The sequence below is a fragment of the Corythoichthys intestinalis genome, chromosome 1 (genome assembly GCF_030265065.1).
Source record: "Corythoichthys intestinalis isolate RoL2023-P3 chromosome 1, ASM3026506v1, whole genome shotgun sequence".
Taxonomy (NCBI): domain Eukaryota; kingdom Metazoa; phylum Chordata; class Actinopteri; order Syngnathiformes; family Syngnathidae; genus Corythoichthys; species Corythoichthys intestinalis.
In genome coordinates this window covers 440,374-460,382 of record NC_080395.1, presented here as the reverse complement: position 1 = coordinate 460,382, position 20,009 = coordinate 440,374, and the positions used below count along the sequence as shown (strand labels likewise).

The 20,009-nt window shown below is 41.9% G+C and overlaps 2 protein-coding genes across 2 annotated transcripts; one reads left to right on the top strand and one right to left on the bottom strand.

Moving 5' to 3' along the window:
* Window positions 1–3,268: 3,268 nt before the first annotated feature.
* LOC130921903 (gastrula zinc finger protein XlCGF17.1-like) lies at window positions 3,269–9,864 on the bottom strand. The gene is made up of 2 exons (XM_057846298.1): window positions 9,329–9,864; window positions 3,269–5,206 (listed from the first exon to the last, which is right to left on the bottom strand). Exons 1-2 carry the CDS (start codon window positions 9,414–9,416, stop codon window positions 4,236–4,238), a joined length of 1,059 nt encoding a protein of 352 aa, XP_057702281.1. The 5' UTR covers window positions 9,417–9,864; the 3' UTR covers window positions 3,269–4,235.
* LOC130921244 (zinc finger protein OZF-like) lies at window positions 9,256–18,021 on the top strand. The gene is made up of 4 exons (XM_057844932.1): window positions 9,256–10,111; window positions 11,522–11,890; window positions 16,352–16,438; window positions 16,507–18,021. Exons 1-4 carry the CDS (start codon window positions 10,012–10,014, stop codon window positions 17,622–17,624), a joined length of 1,674 nt encoding a protein of 557 aa, XP_057700915.1. The 5' UTR covers window positions 9,256–10,011; the 3' UTR covers window positions 17,625–18,021.
* The last annotated feature ends 1,988 nt before the right edge of the window (window positions 18,022–20,009 follow it).

The following is a 20,009-nucleotide window of genomic DNA, read 5'->3' as shown; positions in this document are numbered from 1 at the left end:
ACTGGCGTCAATGGCGGCCATTTGTTTATCACATCACACAACTAAATAGGCCTACCCCATATTGTATGGCATTGTTGACGAAGTGGAACCCTTTGGAATAATTAGGAAAAAAAGACTCTCACAAAAATGGTCCATTCATTTTGTTTCGCACTTTTTCCAAAACCAGATGTTACAACGAGTGTTTTTTGGCCCTTATTGGCTGATAGTTTTTTTGGGGGGGGGGAATTACTTTTTTTCTTTTATTATTAAATTACTGCAGATTGGACTGTAAAGCAACTGCGATCACGGCTTCGTCAAACATTGCATGATCTCTGTCTGCCATTGACAGCAGTAGACATCTATTTCATTTGAAGCCTAAGCGATGGCGGGAAACGAACATTGACTAATGGCACTGAAAGTTGACCATTCGCAGACAGTCCTTCCAGTTTAAGTGAATTGGACATCTATCGTTGTCATTGGCAGGCAACGAGTTCATTTTGCATCATTTGTATGCAGCATGTGATTTTGTATATACAGTATGAATGAGCAACAACGTGCCTGTCAAGCAAAACAACCCCGAATTGACTCCCTGGCGGGCCGTACTTTTTGACACCCCTGTGCAATTAGATCGGTCTGTTCAGGGCCGGAGTGGGACTCATTTTCGGCCCTGGAATTTCATACCTCAGACCGGCCCACTCATTTAAAATTATGTCATTATGTATACACGTGTTAAGTTCAGTGTTCTCTAAAGCCGTGTACTGTAATTCTGTGTATTCCAATTCAGTGCAGGTAAAGGTTGTTTAACAAGGTGGCTTTATTTTAACAAGTGCAACACAACATATTTTGAACAAATTTAAAAATGGATTTTAAAAAAAACTATATTAAATGATACATTTGAAAAAGAAATTAGGGCTGTCAAACGATTAAAATTTTTGATCGAGTTAATTACAGCTTAAAAATTAATTGTAATTAATCGCAATTCAAACCATCTATAAAATATGCCATATTTTTCTGTAAATTATTGTTGGAATGGAAAGATAAGACACAAGATGGATATATACATTCAACATAAGGTACATAAGGACTGTATTTGTTTATTATAACAATAAATCAACAAGATGGCATCAACATTATTAACATTCTGTTAAAGTGATCCATGGATAGAAAGACTTGTAGTTCTTAAAAGATAAATGTTAGTACAAGTTATAGAAATTTTATATTAAAACCCCTCTTAATGTTTTCGTTTTAATAAAATTTGTAAAATGTTCAATCAAAAAATAAACTAGTAGCCCGCCATTGTTGATGTCAATAATTACTTACACAATGCTAATGGGTGCTGAAGCCTATAAAATCAGTCGCACCCAAGCGCCAGCGGAGGGCGGCAAAACTCCATAAAACACAATTAACAAGTGGGCATGTCGTTGTACTGTCATTTAAATCTGTCTGAGCAGGGCATGTGCGTTAATTGCGTCAAATATTTTAACGTGATTCATTTAAAAAATTAATTACCGCCCGTTAACGCGATAATTTTGACAGCACTAAAATAAATGAATAAATAAGACCTTTTCTGCAACATCAAATATTAACAAAATGAGTGCTTACAGATAAAACAAACATAGCAACATAACAATATGAAAAATAAAGAATACGTATTGCACATTGTAACAACTTCTAATGATACTATTATCCATTTTCCATTTCCACTTTAAAAACGCCACGTAATTGATTATATTAATAACTCGCTCGCTCGCTTGTCGTTCACTCGCTGAACGACATGGCAATCCTACCTTCCAGCTCTGCACCTGTGGTGTGTTCATTATGGCTAATGCTTGCTGCTACATATCCCTTGTGAGGTGCTACAAGAAGCCAAAGTTTCCACAGTTACATATTGTCGTATCACACGGTGCAAGTTGCATTTTATTCGCCATCTGGCCTTACCACTTTCGTTGTAATCCTCTGTACGAGTGCTTTTCTCTTTTTAATTCTTATTTTTCAGCGCCACCCTTGCTCTTTTTATCCATCCGAGCACCGAGATAGCAGCTAATTTGGCTCTATAGACCCTACCCACCGACGTCACAAAATCACGTGCTCGCTGTATGGTTCCGCCCCCTTGTCCGTCATTTTGTGTCTGTATTATCAATGGTCTCGATTGATCGAGCAATTTATAATGCATTTCATGGTGCTTTCGGATGCCGTAAACTCTCTTGATGCGTTGCATAAAAGGCGTTATGTGGAAAAGCTTCAGTTTATCCATTCACCAGATCCATATTTGATGCCTAAATCGATGTTTTTCCACCCGCTGTCTCCGCCGTATTTGCCTGACATCTGCTAGCTACCCTGAACTGTACAACTATCTTGTCCACACAAAATCAGCCTATTCTCACGAAAGTTTGAAAAACTTTAAGAGCTTGGAGGCTTATAAATACTTCGTTGCCGGTTGGGTGAAACAGGTCCTCGTCCACGAAAATTCGGCAGGAATCTATCTTGTGCTTGGAAAGGTGAGTTACGAAATTTTCAATTCAAAATCTTTTGTTATTGCTAACATCCACTGTCAAGTTTAATGTATTTCATGTCGTTTGTCAATGGAGTTAGGGCTTTTAATGTTTATATGGTTTAGCGATAGCACTCTCACTACATACATACGTGTATGTTGTCGGCGATTAGCCTAGCAATGATCTTAATTGTGGTTGTCAGCCCAAAACCCTCTAAATATATATTAAATGCATCTTACCAGATATAAAATGACTACTACATTATCTGTGGTAATCGTTTGGAGCCCAGTTTTCTCGTCGAATTGCAGCAGCCCATCTCGCTCTCTTCTCTCCGGGTCTCTCGGAATCCGGTAGAACTTCAAGTCTCTCCGTCTATCTTCTCTGTTATTGCAACCGACCGCCACACACGCCTTCACCATTTTGATTATTAATGTTAACGAGCAGAAAAACACGTCGTAAATAGGAGGAATGTACGTAGCCGTAAAAGGTAAACATGATGTGTTGACGGACAAATGGGCGGCACCAGTCAGGAGGAAGGAGTTGTGACGTCACGTGGGTAGGGTCTATACAGACTACAATTAGGGGGCGGAGCTGCATGCTGTATTTTTTTGTCTGCACACGTGAGGATGAGTCTGGGAAAAAAATAATACTGTTTTTTTTTTAAGACAGCCCACAGGGACAGCGGTAACAGAATGTAAGTTATACTCAGTGACACTGTCATAAATAAATACCAAACAAAAAATGATAACAGTGTAATTTTTTTTTTTTTTTTTTTTTAATGAAACCCGGACCGGCCCATCTGGCCGGCCGGCCTGCCCTTCTGGAATCGTCCAGAGTCTCCCGATTAGTCACTCCGGGCCTGGGTCTGTTTATATATGTCTATTCACTAGACATATGCCGATGACCGGTTTTAAGTTATACCGTGGTTTGAAAACGTCACGGTTTCAAAAGCACAAAAAAATTCCGTCATACCATCCCTACGATATTACTAGATATTATTAGCTATTTTTATAACCCAAAAAGGGAGGGGGAAATCCATCGCTAAGCTGCAAGGCTCAGCCCTCCCGAACCAGTTGTCGCTCAGTGCGAGTCAGCCGTGCTCCACGATGACTAGAGGAGGTGAAACTCCTGAACCTTTTTCCCCCCATCGAAGAAAACGAAATCGCCGGTATGGGAATACTAGAGCTACAGAAAAGTTACAGACGGCCGCGGCCTAGAGGAAGAAGGCCAACCGATACGTAAAACATTTTTCCGGAGGGTGGCTGCAGAGAAGGCGATACCTCCAATATGATTTCGCATTTATACATAATTAAAGGTTGGTAAACACTGTCATGAAACTTTCCCACCAGCTGTGAGAGTTAACTCTTGTTTTAACTTAACATTATACTTATGTTCCAATTTGCCAATCTATTGTGAAAACGAAAAATTTAGTTGAATGGAAAAAAGTGTTTTTAACCCAGATAGCTAAAAGTAACACACTTTAGAGCCATAATTGCAATACCGTGATACAGTGAAATTTTGGCTCAAGGTTTTCATACCAGCAGAATCTCATACCGGCACATGGCCAATATACACCCACCCGTGAAATGAAAATCCTTCACCTTCCAAGCTGCTTATCCTCACAAGGGTCGCAGCAGTGCTGGATTCTATTCCAGCTGAGCTAACCATGGGCATGGTACACCCTGAATCTGCTTATATATTTTTTAAATTAAAAAAAATTGATGTGTGTGAACAGTCCATTTTTATTAGGCATCACGTACACTCTCATAATAAGCCTTTCTCCTCAGCGTGCGATCTCGCGTGTTTCGCCAAACCCGAATGATCGCGGAAACTCAAGCCGCACGCCGAGCAGTCCAAAGGTTTTTCCCCGGTGTGCGTTCTCACGTGGATCCTTAAATGCCCGCCGGTGGAGAAGGCTTTGCCGCAAAATAAGCAGGCGAACGGTTTCTCTCCGGTGTGCATCCTCTCGTGCGTTTTCAAATGTCCCTTCGTGGCGAATCGTTTCCCGCAAAAAGTGCATTCAAAAGGCTTTTCTCCGGTGTGCGTTCTTACGTGATTGGTTAAGCTAATCTTTTGCGTGAATCTCAGCCCGCAGAGCGTACACGAAAAAGGTCTTTCACCGGTGTGCGTTCTCGCGTGGGTTCTCAAATGAACGTTTACAGAGAAACTTTTCCCGCAAACCGAACAGACAAAAGGTTTCTCCCCGGTGTGCCTCCGCGTGTGCGCCACCAAATGTCTCTTTCCTGAGAATCGTTGACCGCACGTGGAGCAGGCGAAACGTTTCTCCCCAGTATGAGTTCTCGCGTGATTTGTTAACGTCACCTTTTGGGCGAATTTAACACCGCACGAGGAACACGCGAAAGGTTTCTCCCCGGTGTGCGTCCTCCCGTGTATCCTCAAATGTCCTTTTATGGCAAATCTTTTATGGCATTGCGAGCAGGCAAAAGGTTTCTCCCCGGTGTGCGTTCTGGTGTGTCTTTTCAACGATGACTTGTTGAAAAAGGTTTTGTGGCACTGAGAGCACTTGACGTGTTCGCTGCCTGTGCGAGGAGTCCTTTTAGAATGTTGACCATCGTCATTTGGAGATTGTGAGGTGACGTCATCGCTATCGGATAGTGGCGCTAAGAGGCTGTCTAATTTGGACGCTTTGCAATGGTCTCCATCGTGGTCAGTCTCGCTGACGTTGGGTGTTTGCAGCGCCTCCTGCTGCCCAAGATGAAGATCTTCATAGATGTCTACATGGCACATGAAGAGAAAACAAATACAGTTTGTTAATGTCAAGTTTCACACTGTGAAAGACGTCCTAACCCGGCGGCATGGGCGAGCATTAGGGGGCCGGGCCCGCCTTGAGAGGCTGCTGTGCCCGCCCTAGCTCGATTAGACTGTACATATATATTTTTTAATCTTCCACAAAAACACACACACACACACGGAGAGGACAAACCCAGTGTTTTTCAACCGATTGTGCGGCCGCCGTGAGAGATCGTCAGGGGTGCCGCGAGAAATTATCCAATGTCGCTTTTTTTTTTTATGTTACGCCCAGGTCTAGGGGTTACAGGACGCAACATGGGGTGTGCTCCTCCCGTCAAACCCTCACCCAGAAAAGCCAGTGAAAATGAAAAAAAGTCAAGAGCAGTTTCTTTATTTGGCTCAGAAGGAGACAGTCGCCAAAATAACAAACAAAACAATGAAAACCCTGTCTTCCCTAACAAAACTAAAAAGGTCAAATTAAAGACATTTCCTTTACCTACCTCCTAGCAACAAAAACAGGAGAAAACGGCGCAAAACAAAAAGGTATCTCCCTCCTACATTACTGCTCAACTATTTACACTATGTACGAAGATTATTCAAAACAGGAATCACTGCTGGAAACCGAACACACGAACTGGCGTTTCTGAATGCTGGTCTGGTTGGCGAGGAGGCAGAGTGCTTGTGGCAAGCTTCTTTAGTAGGCCAGGAAGTCCAAACCTTGGCCAATGAGGGGTCACCAATCAGGAGTGCTTGAATCAGCAGCACCTGCACCCAGTGTTGTTAATTTTACTTTAAAAAAGTAATTAATTACAGTTACAAATGACTTCTCCCAAAAAGTAATTGCGTTAGTAACTCAGTTACCTGAATGTAAGAGTAGTTACTTGGCAAAGTAACTAGTGATAATTTTTATGTTTTTTGTTTTTCTCAATTAAAAAAGAAAAAAAAAAGGTCACACAATGTGAAGTTTAAAGGTTTTTTGGGACAATTGGCCCTAGCCCAATTCTTTACCCTCCACTTAACTAGACACAAGCGATAACTATATAGTAACCTTTGCTATGTGTGGAAGTCATTTAAAGTTGTGAATCAACCATTAAAGTTGTTAAAATTGCTCCCGCTATTGCATTAGTTCCCTTCTGTCTACTTTCAACATGTGTAAGTTTTAAAACTGTTTCATCATTTAAAGATAGATTTAAGTCAAGATTTTGCCGGTTTAGGGCCATTTTAGATTAAAAAAAAAAAAAAAAAAAAAGTAGGTTCGCTAGGAAGGATCTCTACAACAGAGCCTTTGAGAGGTCTACTGCTTTAAGATGGCGGCTGTTTACTAACGCATGTAGTCCTTAAAACATGTTACCAATGCAGCCGTGTCTATCATTTGCATCTAGTTCTATAGTATGTGATATCTACCGTATCATGTGGGCGTAGTTTGTAGGCTACAGTCAGGTATTATTGGAGCCACGTAGCATCGCGTTTGCAACGGCGTCTTCCCCACTCCTGCTCTGCTCTTTCGTCTCCGTGAGTCCGTCTCTCTGACTTTTTTTATTCAACCAACTTAGTAACGCATAGTAACGCACGCCTTCCCGCCTCAGTAACGGTAACGGCGTTGCCAAGCTGAGAAAAGTAATTAATTAGATTACTCACTACTGAAAAAAATAACGCCGTTAGTAACGCCGTTATATTGTAACGCCGTTATTAACAACACTGCCTGCACCTAATTCATTCAATCAGCCACCCATCTCACGCACACACACACAGTGGAAAAAGCAGTAAAAAAACGAACAATTGACCCACAGGGTCATAACATTTAACATCGTCGGGCAAAGTTGCAGTAGCAAGGAAGGAGTAGGCAAAAAGTTCTCGGTTGCGTGCAGATGAGTGAGGCATTGCTCGTGTTGCGTTCAAGAACTGTTCGGATTTCTAGCCATCAGCCACCTTGCTTTCTGCAACAATGTGGACCCCAGCACGTCTACTGTGACTCGTCAAGTGTCGATATACACAAAAGTATCCTTTACATTTTATCCATATGTGACGACCGTCAATCCTCCCTCTGTGTTTTATTCCAACACATTATCGAGGACAGCAAGGTGCGTGACGGCTAGAAATCCGAGCAGTTCTTGAACGCGACGCGAGCAGCTATCTAGCGCCACGGTGCCATACAAGCTTAAACGTCATCTCCAAATGAACACCCGTCGCTTCAGAACTATTTTGTTTGCCTTCGTGAAAACACAGAGAAATGGGCAACTTTTTTGAGAAAAACTACAAAAGTAAATCTGAAAGCCAGTTACTTTGTTGCTAAATCCAAAAAGTCCCAAACTGTGGCATAGACGTTAATACTACCTGTCTGCAAAGCCGGTGTCAGCGAGATGACCAGCCCTGATGTGCTTAAAGACATTGCTCAAGTCCCCGTCTGATAATTCTGGGTTTTTTAAAGCCTAAGTGCTAAAAAAAAATTAAAAATAACTGAGAGAGACTGAGAACTGTTGAAGAAGATTCCTGCCAGTTTTTTGGCTTTGTGTTCATCCCAACAGGCTCAAGTTTCACACTGAGTAAGTATAAATACTGAGAAATTATTTTATAATTAAATATACTGTGCAGAAAGTCATTTTGGAACATTTTGGTGTAGTGTGCCGCGAGATTTTTTTCGAAATGTCCCGTGACTCAGAAAAGCTTGAAAAACACGACTCTATTCATCCTATCTTGATCTGTTTCATTCAATTCAACCAATCTGAACAGCGAATTAAGGCAATTTCTCACCAATCACAGATAAGGGGGGCGGGCCGAGGAGCCGGCCATTGGGTACCGCGATTGGATAGGGATTGCTTCGGTTACAGAAATGGCGATTGAGCGGCTCCTCCGTTGCCAATTCAAATTGGAATGGACATCCGTGTTTTTTTCAAGAAACTCAAGCCAAACTCAAGCCAAGACAAAGACGCGGCCGAAAGTCAACATGAAGCCTGCCACCTCCTGCAATTTCACTGACTGACACCATCATCAGAAAATATAACGGGTAAAAATGCCACTGTTCAGGCTAAATTTACATTGAAGAAGTTGAAGAACCCTAAATGTAATGCCCCTCCTGTAATTTCTTTCTGCAGCCGGGTCTGGCAGTGATCATTCATGTTTTTTTGCTAGAAACAGACGGCTCCTTCAAAATTTGGCAAAAACAAAAAACCTCGTCATTTCCAATAAATGGGATGTGACCCACCAATGCCCTAAAATCAAAACAGAAAAAATCTTGGAAATAAAAAAAAAAAGTCATGGAAAACGTGAAAAAACCAAAAGGGTAAAAATAAATAAATCTGGTAAAACAGAATAAAACGTAAAAGTCTTGGGGGGGGGGAATGCAAATTACAGCAAACTCACACAACCTCCAGCACAAGGGAGGATTTTTAGCTTTAGTCTTAATATTGCCCAATTTGGCTTGACTTCTTGGTGTTGAGGTAAAAAAAAAAAATTTTTAATTTTTTGTTTTGTTTTGTTTTTGTTTAAACATATTAGCTGCCATTGGTGGCGCGAGACGTCCAATTTATTTTGACTGGGAGGGTCAAAAGATGTTTCAGATTAATAACACATTTTTGTAGCACGAATGACAAACTAACATTTTTAAGACAAAGGGGGAAATAAGTGATCGAGGCAGAAATCTGAGCGCGCCGCTACATAGGGGTTCATGAGTGTGTGTTATCTTTATGTCACTATGTTACCTAATTAATATCACCTGTGACTACCTGTGAAGATTTTGTGAAAAAGGGAGGCAGCTTGCCAGTTTTCTCTTTGACTGCTCATGTTTCATTCACTCATTTGTTTTTATGTTTTACACGATCGCAGTGCACACGCTCGTTTTGTAGACGGTCACTGCACACTCTTGTTTAACAAGTTAGACAAACGTGTGAAGTGGACACCCACAAAACAGTAAGTCACCATCTCGTGACTAAAGTCATGGTGGATCATGAGTGCCAAAATAAAACAAAATAAAAAGTGTGTGTGTTGGGAATTGGGATCCATTTTGAAATCAAACATTGAAATTAAAAAAAAAAAATTGAAGTCAATACAAATGAAAGACACACACAAAGCGAAATAATACATCAATAAATAAAAGCAGCGTGACAAACCTTCTGCGAGGAGCACCTTTTGATCACCGCGTTGAGGCCTTCGGCCATCAGCTTCCCGTGGTTGACGTCGTCGCAATCCCTCTTCCATTTTTCGCTTGACTTTTGCAGCAGATACCGACCTAAATGTGCACCACCCGCGCTTGATTTTGGCCAAGCAAACGTGTGTTTTTGTTCCAACTTCGAAGCTAAGCACGTCCGACCAAGCTACCGTCAACTGTTATGCGCACGCGCAGTGGACCGAACATTTGAATCGCTTACTATGGCGTTGGCTAAAACAGTCGAACAAAATAAACGCATTTAAAAAAAATAATACAATAATCATGATAACGCTTTGATAAATAAACTCACTGACCGCCAATGACGGTGCTAGACGTCCATCCCATTTGCAGTGGGAGGGTTGACATCGAATGAACGTTGACTTCTACTGATAAACTCAAGGGTGATTGGACGTCTATCACTATCAATGGCAGGAAAACAGTTCAACTGTTTCAGCATTTTTGAAGGAATTCGGTGGTTTGGGGAATTCTGTGCTGGAGTAGATACTACCTGATCCACCTGAGGGGGGCAGTAATGCATAACGCGTTGCCTGTACGAACCGGAAGTTAAAGCTCAGCCGTTTCGTCGCCTGTAGCGGTTTGCGGCCAAATTGAGCTGAAACCAAGCGCGAGCCCTAAGTGTAGAAAATGTGCACGAGAAGAACGGCGGCAGTCAAGTTGGACGGTTGTGGAGCAGAAGAGGAGAAACGATCTCAAACCGTTTCCAACACGTTGCTACGCGGCCCCGGTGAGTGAGTGAGTGAGTGAGTGAGTGAGTGAGTGAGTGAGTGAGTGAGTGAGTGAGTGAGTGAGTGAGTGAGTGAGTGAGTGAGTGAGTGACTGAGTGAGTGACTGAGTGAGTGACTGAGTGAGTGACTGAGTGAGTGAGTTGACGTTATTTTGGAAATACGTACTTTCCATTTGAATTAGATCCATTTTGGAGGATCGGTAATCGGTCCATCACTGAAAATAGAACCGATTTTGTCTCCCAGCCGTGTTTAGATACAATGAGCCACATAAACCTGCAAGCATTTGGTGCATACTTTTGCTAGAAAACTGCTTCAATGAAAAAAAAACTGTCAATTCTCCACATGTACTTACCATACAAAGGAATCGAAACTGCCTTCCTCACTATTCAGAACCAAAATAAACCTGCTGCAGTGTGTATAAAAACAGCAAGGTGGAGTGTCCCTTGCTTTCTTTATGATCACCCTCCTTATGTTTTGGTCTAAATCCCATTGTCACAAATGTAAATTTAGTCAGCTTTTACCATCCTTACCAGAAATTAGTTTTTGTTCTTTTCTGAATGTATTAATCTATTTGTACCTCCCATCATATTTTTTGTTGTTGTATTTCCTTTATGTGTAATAGTAACTTTTTAAAAAGTCATAATTTTGCGACACAAACCTAAGATTCTAACATGCCATTTCCACATAACGCCTTTTATGCAACGCATCAAGCGAGTTTACGGCATCCGAAAGCACCGGGTCTTCCATGAAATGCATTATAAATTGCTCGATCCATTGAGACCATTGATAATACAGACACAAAATGACGGACAAGGGGGCGGAACCATACAGCGAGCACGTGATTTTGTGACGTCGGTGGGTAGGGTCTATTGGCGTTCCAGTCACTGTGTGGTCATTACTTTCCGGCCACTAGATGGTGGCATTACGCTGCCTTTTCTTTTGGGAGTCGATTCAGCTACATAACAGTCGTTTAATGAAAAGTCCCATTTGCCTCACATTGAAATTGTTTCGGCATCAAAAGATGCTTCTCAAGAAAGACGCGGAGAACTGATATCATTTCGTAGCTATCCTGAAAAAATCATATATCAATTTCCTGAAAGCTTGTGATTTTCTGGTTTAAAGCAAAATAGTGCAGCATTATGGCATATGAAACCCCCAAAATGTTGCAAGTCACTACGAATTGGGTGCCGTCTGCTGGCCGAAATGTACGTTGCAGGAACAGGTCCGTGTATGCCGAAAATAACAATAGGTGCAGACACACTTATTTTGCAATTCTTAACTTTGGTCAGGGGTATTGGCTGAAAGAAATGCCTAACAAAGCACATTTTGGGGTACGGAAGAGTACCTTGACTGTTGATATTTGCTCCATTTCACCGATGCATAAGCATTTGTCGTCTTGTCTCTTGCAGGCATCAGAGAAGCGCATCATTCTGAGTGGCTTGAGTTCCCTCGCATCCAAAAGGGGGAGGAAGAGCTCCAAGGCATTAAAGAGGAAGAGCCAGAGCATTTCTTCAAGGTTGGGCAGCCTCAAAACCCTCATATCAAAGAAGAGGAGAGAGCATCGCCATATATTAAAGAGGAGAATGAGGAAGAAGAAAGCACCGAGTTGACTTTAAAAAGTGAAAATGAAGACCCAGCTGAGACGGTAAGAGAGCCTCCGAGCGGCGACGCGGCAGAAGTTGACGGACACCGCCGCGGAGGATCGCGGGAAGACGACCTTACCGCTCCGCTATCAGATCGTGACGACGCCACGTCACACTCTTCTGACTATGATGACGGTAAAGATGAAGTGTTAAAAAGTCGTAAGACGGGTCACAGTGACAAGAAACACTGGAAATGCTCTGAGTGCGGGAAAGCCTATAGTCTTAAGATTGTGTTGAAGAGGCATATGACGACACACACCGGAGAAGAACCTTACGTCTGCTCGGTTTGCGGTAAAAGATTCACTCAAAAAAGCCATTTCACGGAACACGCAAAAAGTCACACCGGGGAGAAACCTTTTGTCTGCTCGGTCTGCGGCAAAAGATTCATTAGTCGCGGTAATTTAAAAACTCATCTGAGAGGACACACGGGAGAGAAACCGTTCATTTGCTCATTTTGCGGCCAAAGATTCATTCAGAAGGGAACGCTAGAGAGTCACACAAGAACGCACACTGGGGAGAAGCCTTTCTCCTGCTCAGTTTGTGCCAAGAGGTTCTCTGAAAAAGGGGGCTTAAATATTCACGTGAGAACACACAATGGGGAGAAACTGTTTTCCTGCTCGATGTGCGGCAAGAGATTCTCCGAAAAAGTCAACTTGAAAATTCACGCCGGAACACACACCGGAGAGAAGCGTTTTTCTTGCTTGGTTTGCGGTCAGAGATTCTACAGGAAAACAAACTTGACACGGCACACGAGAACACACACTGGGGAGAAACCGTTCGCCTGTTCAGTTTGCGATAAACAATTCTCGCTCAAGACGCATTTAGAGCTACACGCGAGGACCCACACAGGGGAGAAACCTTTCCCCTGCTCAGTTTGCGCTCAAAGATTCGCTCAGAAGGGACAACTCAAAATTCACACGAGAACACACACTGGGGAGAAACCCTTTTCCTGCTCCGTTTGCGGTAAGAGCTTTTCCGACAAAGGGACCCTCACGACTCACACGAGAACTCACGCCGAGGAGAGACCTTTTTTGTGCTCCGTTTGTGGTCAGGGATTCCATCGAAAAACAAACTTGACACGACACGCGAGGACACACACTGGGGAGAAGTGTTTCTCTTGCTCAGGTTGTGGTAAAAGATTTTCACAGAGGAAACACAAGTGTGTTGGTTTGAAAGGCAGTGACCAATGAAGAAATATCTGTCATCCAAGTGCTTGAATCGATTGACTAGGTTCTCATATATGGTGAAAAGTGAGTGAGTTTCCACTTTACGCCACAACAACTACGCTAACGGCAAAAAAAAGTTTTGTTCCCTAACCCAGTCTCTTCATTATGTGTAACTTACACAACAGCAGAATACACAACAATCGGAAAGAAACATTTAAATGTGTTTAACGTGGCATTAAAATTGAAGGTCGACTGATGTATAGGCCGGCCGATTTAGGCACTTTTTCCTAAATCCAACATATAGCCCATATAATAGGATAAGGGTTATTTTCGCTATTTAGGTGATATTCTTTCTCATGAATGTCGATCGATGTATTGGCCGGCCGATAAATAGGGCCAATTGGTGGACCGGAGGGGCTAGAAGGGTTCGAACGATGGCTTCTGGCCCCTCTCGGTTGAAAAGACAATAGGTGTTTTCAATATCTATTTCCCTCTTTTACTATCTACCACAACACATTCACTGTGACCTGGGCCAGCAATGATCGCGTTAAGTTCATGATAACGTTTGAATAAATGTCCACTGTGTTAAACAAGCTACCTGAAAAAAGAGTTTTTTTCGTGTCTTTTGTTTCCTATTTAGTTTTTTTCATTTCCCAATTGACCGCTTTTGTTTTGAACTGTGTCTAGCTGAATTGCGCAATAAATTTGCTTTGCCTTGGCAATCAGTCATTTGTATTCGATGCCTTGTTTTCTTTAGCTTCACACTGGCTATGAAGGCGTTACTCGGTGAACATTTGGACCTAACTTCCTAATTGAGTCACTATTCATTCAATAATGCCAGAGGATGAATATTAACCAACAAATTTGATACCATTTAATAACGGACGGATACATTCCGTATCACTGTAAATAGAGTATATTGAATGCAAAGTTTTGTCAATCATAATTGATGAATATATAAATCAAATTATACAAAAGGACAGACACCCAATGTGCGTGAATAAAATATACATTTAACAAGTGTGAACTGTTGACATAGTGTAATATCAAGTCAAGATTGTTCCTTAGTCGACCAGTTTCGTGGAAATCTGGGGATCAAGCAACAAAAAATACTATGTACAATGTGTATATGTAATAGAAAAGAGCGCAGCTTTAAAAAGAGTTGGAATACTATTCACATTTACAGTACTGTCATTGTATCTTTTTAATGAATATTTGATGACTGTCATTGTATTTATTATTGCTCATCTATAACACACACAAAAAAGTACGTTTCACAAATCTGCATTTTGAACGGGACAAAAATGGGGGAAACACAACTTTTTAAAATACAGTCCACGTCTGGTTAGTCAGCTACTACTTGAATGATTAACAACTATTTTGACCACCATACGGTATTTCAGAAAAGCGCTATTATGGCACAATGATTAAGTTGATTTGAGACGCCATGTCTTTTTTCTCATACAGTGGATTATTTTAAAGAATTTATAGATGTTTTCTATTGACTTTCAGCAAGGACGTCACTAAACAAGGCAGTTTACAGTGTGGCCTATCCCTCAGCAGTCCCGTCCACTATTTGATCGCTCATGAGAAGGCATGTTTGCCGGAGGTCAAAATGTCTTTTAATGGCCAAAATTTACACACAAAAAACTTGTCACGATCAGCCATTCTTCTATTCTGTCAGAACAACAATGTGTTCACCACTGTTCCCTGATTTTTTTTTTTCTGGTTATAAAAACGAAAAAATAAGGATTGTAAAAGGGAAACATCTTATCTTGAACGGGAGGCTGAATTTGACTGAACTTGACGAGTTTTACTGTGTGATTGGGTTGGATACTTGCGTTGCGACCCGGTAAGTGGTATAAAACAAGCCAATCCGTAAATGAGGACTCTTGTTATTGTTTAGGACACGACGGAATAAAGGGATTAGCCATCAATCACTTGTTTTCCTCCCCATTTTTTTTTTCAAATTACGACACTGTCGTAGTACACAAAAATGTCGTTGCCGTACATCAGTTTGCGCAGGGAATCACTTCCGCGTACGGTTTATGCAGCCAAACGCGTTGCATTCCACAATCGTCCTGTGAATTATAACTATAAATCGTTCGTCACAATACCGTCAACTATTTTTTAGTAAACTTCATGAAACCGGTGTGCGTGGAAGGTTGTCACGTCACGCTAGCTTAGCTTAGCTTAGCTTAGCTTAGCTTAGCTTAGCTTAACCGGCCGGGCGCTTGACATCACCTATCAGGCGTCGATTGTGACAGCTTGAAAATGTGTACCAAAAGTATGAAAGGAGAGCACGTGGGTGGACTTTTCGGACCAAACGAGCGACGACGTCAACAACCGGGAGCCGTTTGCGAGACGCTTCGAGGGGACGCGGCAGGTTTGTTCGCCTCGTTCTACTTGGGTTTTATTGTCTTTCGAGGACCGCCCGCCCCGCCGCCGTTGTTTTGACGGTGACGACCATCACTGAAACAACGGTGATAGGATGTTCAGTAGGATTGCGGACGGTCGAATAACACTTGACAAAACCCATTTGTATGCCCCATTAGATACGTCTATGTTGTTGTCACCTTGTATTCTATACCAAAATGTGTCATTGTCAAATTTCCCCTTCGATTGAGACCCCCAAAAGTACTCGATACAACTTTTGATACTGCTATAATAACAACAAAGTGAAATGGTGTTTTTCCATTGGCGGTCATTTTTGACCCCCCCCCCCAAAAAATCCTCAAATTGTCCCAAAAATGTCAGTAAGTAACTTCCAAATCACAGGGAATACGACCCCAAAAATCATGAGAAAGTTAACCAAAATCAACAGACTCGTCCTTGCCCTACAACTGACAGAAAGTGCATGGTCCAAAATGAACAGGAAGTGATCCGTATGTACCATGAAATGAAAGCCAATATTTACTCATTGTTTGCCACTGACAAAGATAGACGTTCAATTCATTGAAATTGGGAGAACGTGCTCATGTTTCCGTGCCATTGACGGCGCTAGAAAGATGAAATATGTGAAAAAGGGACAACCTGATTAAAATGACAATTTGGTTCCATACTGTGGACAATTTGCACTTTAATATTACGAGCAGAGAACTGGCTTAGGTTGGCTTCCACAAATAATGGCTATTCATACCTCAAATGCCACACACGCGCAGTCACGGTATCATAGCAAAATTGTCATACAGTGTATATGATACACAAGAGCGGTCATTGAAGGTAAAGGCTGGTGTCTCCATACTTTGACAACTATTATTGGGATGAATTTCCCCATAAAAATGCAACTTATACCCTTGTGCGGCCTAAATGTGTTTTTTTCTTTATAAATGTTTTGAGCTTGAAGAAATCCCCAAAATATGCTAAATCAGTACATCGCCGTGTGATTCTTGATTGAGGAAATCACTCCTTTTCTATACTTATCCTGCAGAGATTGTGCGACCACACGTTAAAGAAGAAGAGCAGGACACGTCTTTGTTCACTGACGTCATAGTGAAGAGTGAAGATCCCAGTCAAGGTGAAGCCCAAAATCGCAACACGAGCTCAATTTGACTCGAAAAAATTCACCTATTTGTCTTCTTCTAGATTTCAGCAAAGATCTTTGCCCCAAACGGCAGGAGATTAAAGAGGAAGATCAGGAGAGCGACGTGACAGAGTTTCCGTTGACCGGCACCATTGTAAAGATCGAAGGTGACGACAAAGATGGACTCTTAGCTCCGCTGTCAGATTCCCCCGACACCGATGACGAGCGCTCACCTAGCGAGGCGGAAACCTTTTGGAGGTGCTGCCAATGCGGCAAAGCGTCCACGTCAAAATGGGGCCTAAAGATCCACATGCGAACCCACACCGGAGAGAAACCGTTTGCCTGCTCACTTTGCGGGAAAAAATTCACTCAGAAAGGACACTTACGAGCGCACGCCAGAACGCACACCGGGGAGAAACCTTTTCCCTGCACGGTGTGCGGCGTGGTGTTAAGTCAGAAGGTTAATCTGACCAATCACATGAGAATACACAGCGGGGAGAAGCCGTTCGCGTGTTCGCTTTGCGGCAAAAGATTCTCCGTCAAGGGACATTTAAGAATTCACACGAGAACGCACACGGGAGAGAAACCATTTGCCTGCGACGTTTGCGGGCAAAGGTTTGCGTTGAAGGGACACTTAAGGACACACGTGAGAACGCACACCGGAGAGAAACCTTACCCCTGCTCAGTGTGCGGTAAAAGATTCTCAATTAAGGGACATTTAGTCGCGCACAGCAGAACACATACCGGGGAGAGACCGTTTGCCTGTTCGGTGTGCGGTCTCCGTTTAACTCAAAAGATCAGTTTGACCAATCACATGACCACACACACCGGCGAAAAACCCTACGATTGTTCGTTTTGCGGTAAAAAATTCTCTATTAAGGGCCAGTTGACGACGCACACGAGAATACACACGGGGGAGAAACCTTTCGCCTGCTCCGTGTGCGGCATAAGTTTCAGCGATCGCTCGGGATTGGCAAAACACACGCGAACGCACACCGGGGAAAAACGGTACGCGTGCTCGCTTTGCGGGAAAAGTTTCTCGCAGAGGTGCACTTTGACCGTACACGCCAGGACGCACACCGGGGAGAAGCCCTTCAGTTGCGACACATGCAAGAAAAGATTCTCCCGCAAAGATCAGGTGAAGAAACACAAGTGTCTTGGGAAGAAATCTGGATTCTAAGTTGAAAATGTGCAACTGTTTAAGGGGGGAAAAAAAAAAAAAGGCTCCTCACATTGACAGCGATATACGTCTGGTCCCTTTCAACAGGGTGGGCTGGCAGCGATTGGTTGCTGCTAGCCCCCCAGTCAAAGAGGATTGGACGTCTGTATCCATCAATGGCAGCTTATGGGTTAGTAGCCATGCTCATCTGAAGAGAAGGGGCTCAACTTTGTCAAAAAATAAGCAGTTTGTGTTTTCCACTCGTGAGGTTTACTTGCTTGTCCTGTCAGGGTTTGCATGTCATTTCCAATAAAAACAAAATGGAAACTTAAGAATGTTTTAAGCCCTTGAATTCATCTATTTCCTTTTTTGAAGCCAGGCCTTTATTCTGGAAACGTTTCTGATTTTACGTTCCCAGATACTGAATAGATGTGTGTACGTGTATGCACATTGGCCCATAAAGCAACCGAGTTCCTCCGTAGACCTCTATGCTCTCTAACCGGAGCCCCTGTTACGGTAACTCTCCTGAACCGACCGGTCAGAAGTCGAATTTGGACAGAAATGTTCAAATATTTGAGTGGTATTATTTTAGACTGTTCGTGCATGTAATTTTGCTGTCTGGGGAACGCTTGGGAAGCTAGCGGGTGTCGGCAATGCGAGTGGCAAAGACTACAATCGTTCTCCAATGACACCGAGCTTCGCCATTTAACAAAAATAAAATGACTACGCTTTGGGTACTGAAGTCTGCCAATTTGACACGCATATTCATCAAACCCTTCAAAAGATAACAAAGAAATATTCTTAATCAAAACAGTCATATATTTTATTAGCGCACAAGATGACAGATACAAATTTTGTACATCAAATCAATGTGTACTCAGGGAATAAACAGCAAAACAATCATACCACACAAAAAAACTTGAATGCCAACGATTTTGACATTTTCTGGGCCGCAAAAGAAGAAATCCCTCGCAGTTCACACGGATTGGATGTCTATCACCATTGATGGCTGCCATTGACAGTGTTAGCCGTCCAATTGGATACTGATTTGATACATTAGTGGTGACAAGTATGAAAGGAAATCAACACAAAATTAGTGTTGCAGCAAAACCATTTTTTTGGCTCCCGTTACCGTCCAATTCATTTTGGCTGGGAGGAGTGAATGAACAAATCCCAATCAAAATGGATTGGACTTCTAGCACTGTCATGGGCAGCTAATGAGTTCAATGAGAGGGCTGTTCGTGTTGAAAAAAATATCAAAATTTGTGAATGAAAGTGTTAATTACATCTTAATCTGCTGATTGTTGGCACTCCTGGTCTTCCATTAATAATATGTACTGTATATGGCGGAAAACACTGACAACACTGAAACAGCAGTTTCTGCTCTTGCAACCCTCTTTAAAAGAAGCCGCTGTATTTTAAGCCAAAACAACTGTTGTGTTTGATAGAACAATATGCTGCCATAGCAGATTCGTGGCACATTATACTATTTTTAATTTGTCCGTTTTACCCTCAAAACCCGTTTACAGAAGTCGCGCAACTGCTTTTGTTTCAACCCAGCCATAAAACGTTGGTAATTAATTATATTTATTATTCAAAATGTCATTTTAGCTTAGAATCATTAATTGATGTCTAATATATCGTTAAAAAAAAAAAAAAAGAAGAAACGACTTCAAAAAATTATTCACTTACATTTTTTAAACTTTTAATCAAATGTCACAATGAAAAAAATGGTATCTGTAAAAACGTCACGGATATCTACCTCATAACTATCGCTTAATTGTATTTTTTTTTTTGTTACTATCACATTTTCTTCGATATTTTAGATGATAATTGATCCAAAGAAAAAGTGAAGGGAAAAAAATGTTTTTGAAAGGGTAAATATATGAAAATGAAAATCTCGATTACTCCTTGATGTCTGTGATTTCTGCATCGCGACCCTTGTTATATGACCATGTTTCACCCATAAAATCCCCCAAAAATCTAGCTGTGGCCATTCAGAGCTGTGTCTTGACACTCAGTGAGTTTTTGGATGGAAACAAGGTAAGTACGCGATAATATCTCGTTAAAGTCGTGGCGTCTTTAATTCTGCTCCCGTGTGCTCTCACCTCCAGATAGGGTTTTGCTGTTAAAAAAAAAATGAAATGCCCTCCCGTTCAAAATTTTTCTTTCCCCCGGAAAATTGAGATTTTAAGCTTTCCAATTATGTATCACACATACAATTTTGAAATTTGGCCAAATTGGGGCTGTCAGAGTTGAAATTCAAGTCACCTGAGTGTTTTCCGCCATATATATTTCACATGTAGACAACTGACTGAGTTGTTTCTAGCCTGTGTCTTCCAAATGTCTTTATTTCTACCACGTTGGACGTGGCAGAAGCACTAACACAGTCGACAAAGATGTAAA

Bases quoted from the DNA above. Each gene is read 5' to 3' on its own strand.
- LOC130921903 (XM_057846298.1), bottom strand. From the start codon at position 9,416: ATGGAAGAGGGATTGCGACGACGTCAACCACGGGAAGCTGATGGCCGA. The intron at 5,207-9,328 runs GTTTGTCACGCT...TGTGCCATGTAG, and splicing joins AAAGGTGCTCCTCGCAGAAG to ACATCTATGAAGATCTTCAT.
- LOC130921244 (XM_057844932.1), top strand. From the start codon at position 10,012: ATGTGCACGAGAAGAACGGCGGCAGTCAAGTTGGACGGTTGTGGAGCA. The intron at 10,112-11,521 runs GTGAGTGAGTGA...TGTCTCTTGCAG, and splicing joins CACGTTGCTACGCGGCCCCG to GCATCAGAGAAGCGCATCAT. The intron at 11,891-16,351 runs GTAAAGATGAAG...CTTATCCTGCAG, and splicing joins CTCTTCTGACTATGATGACG to AGATTGTGCGACCACACGTT.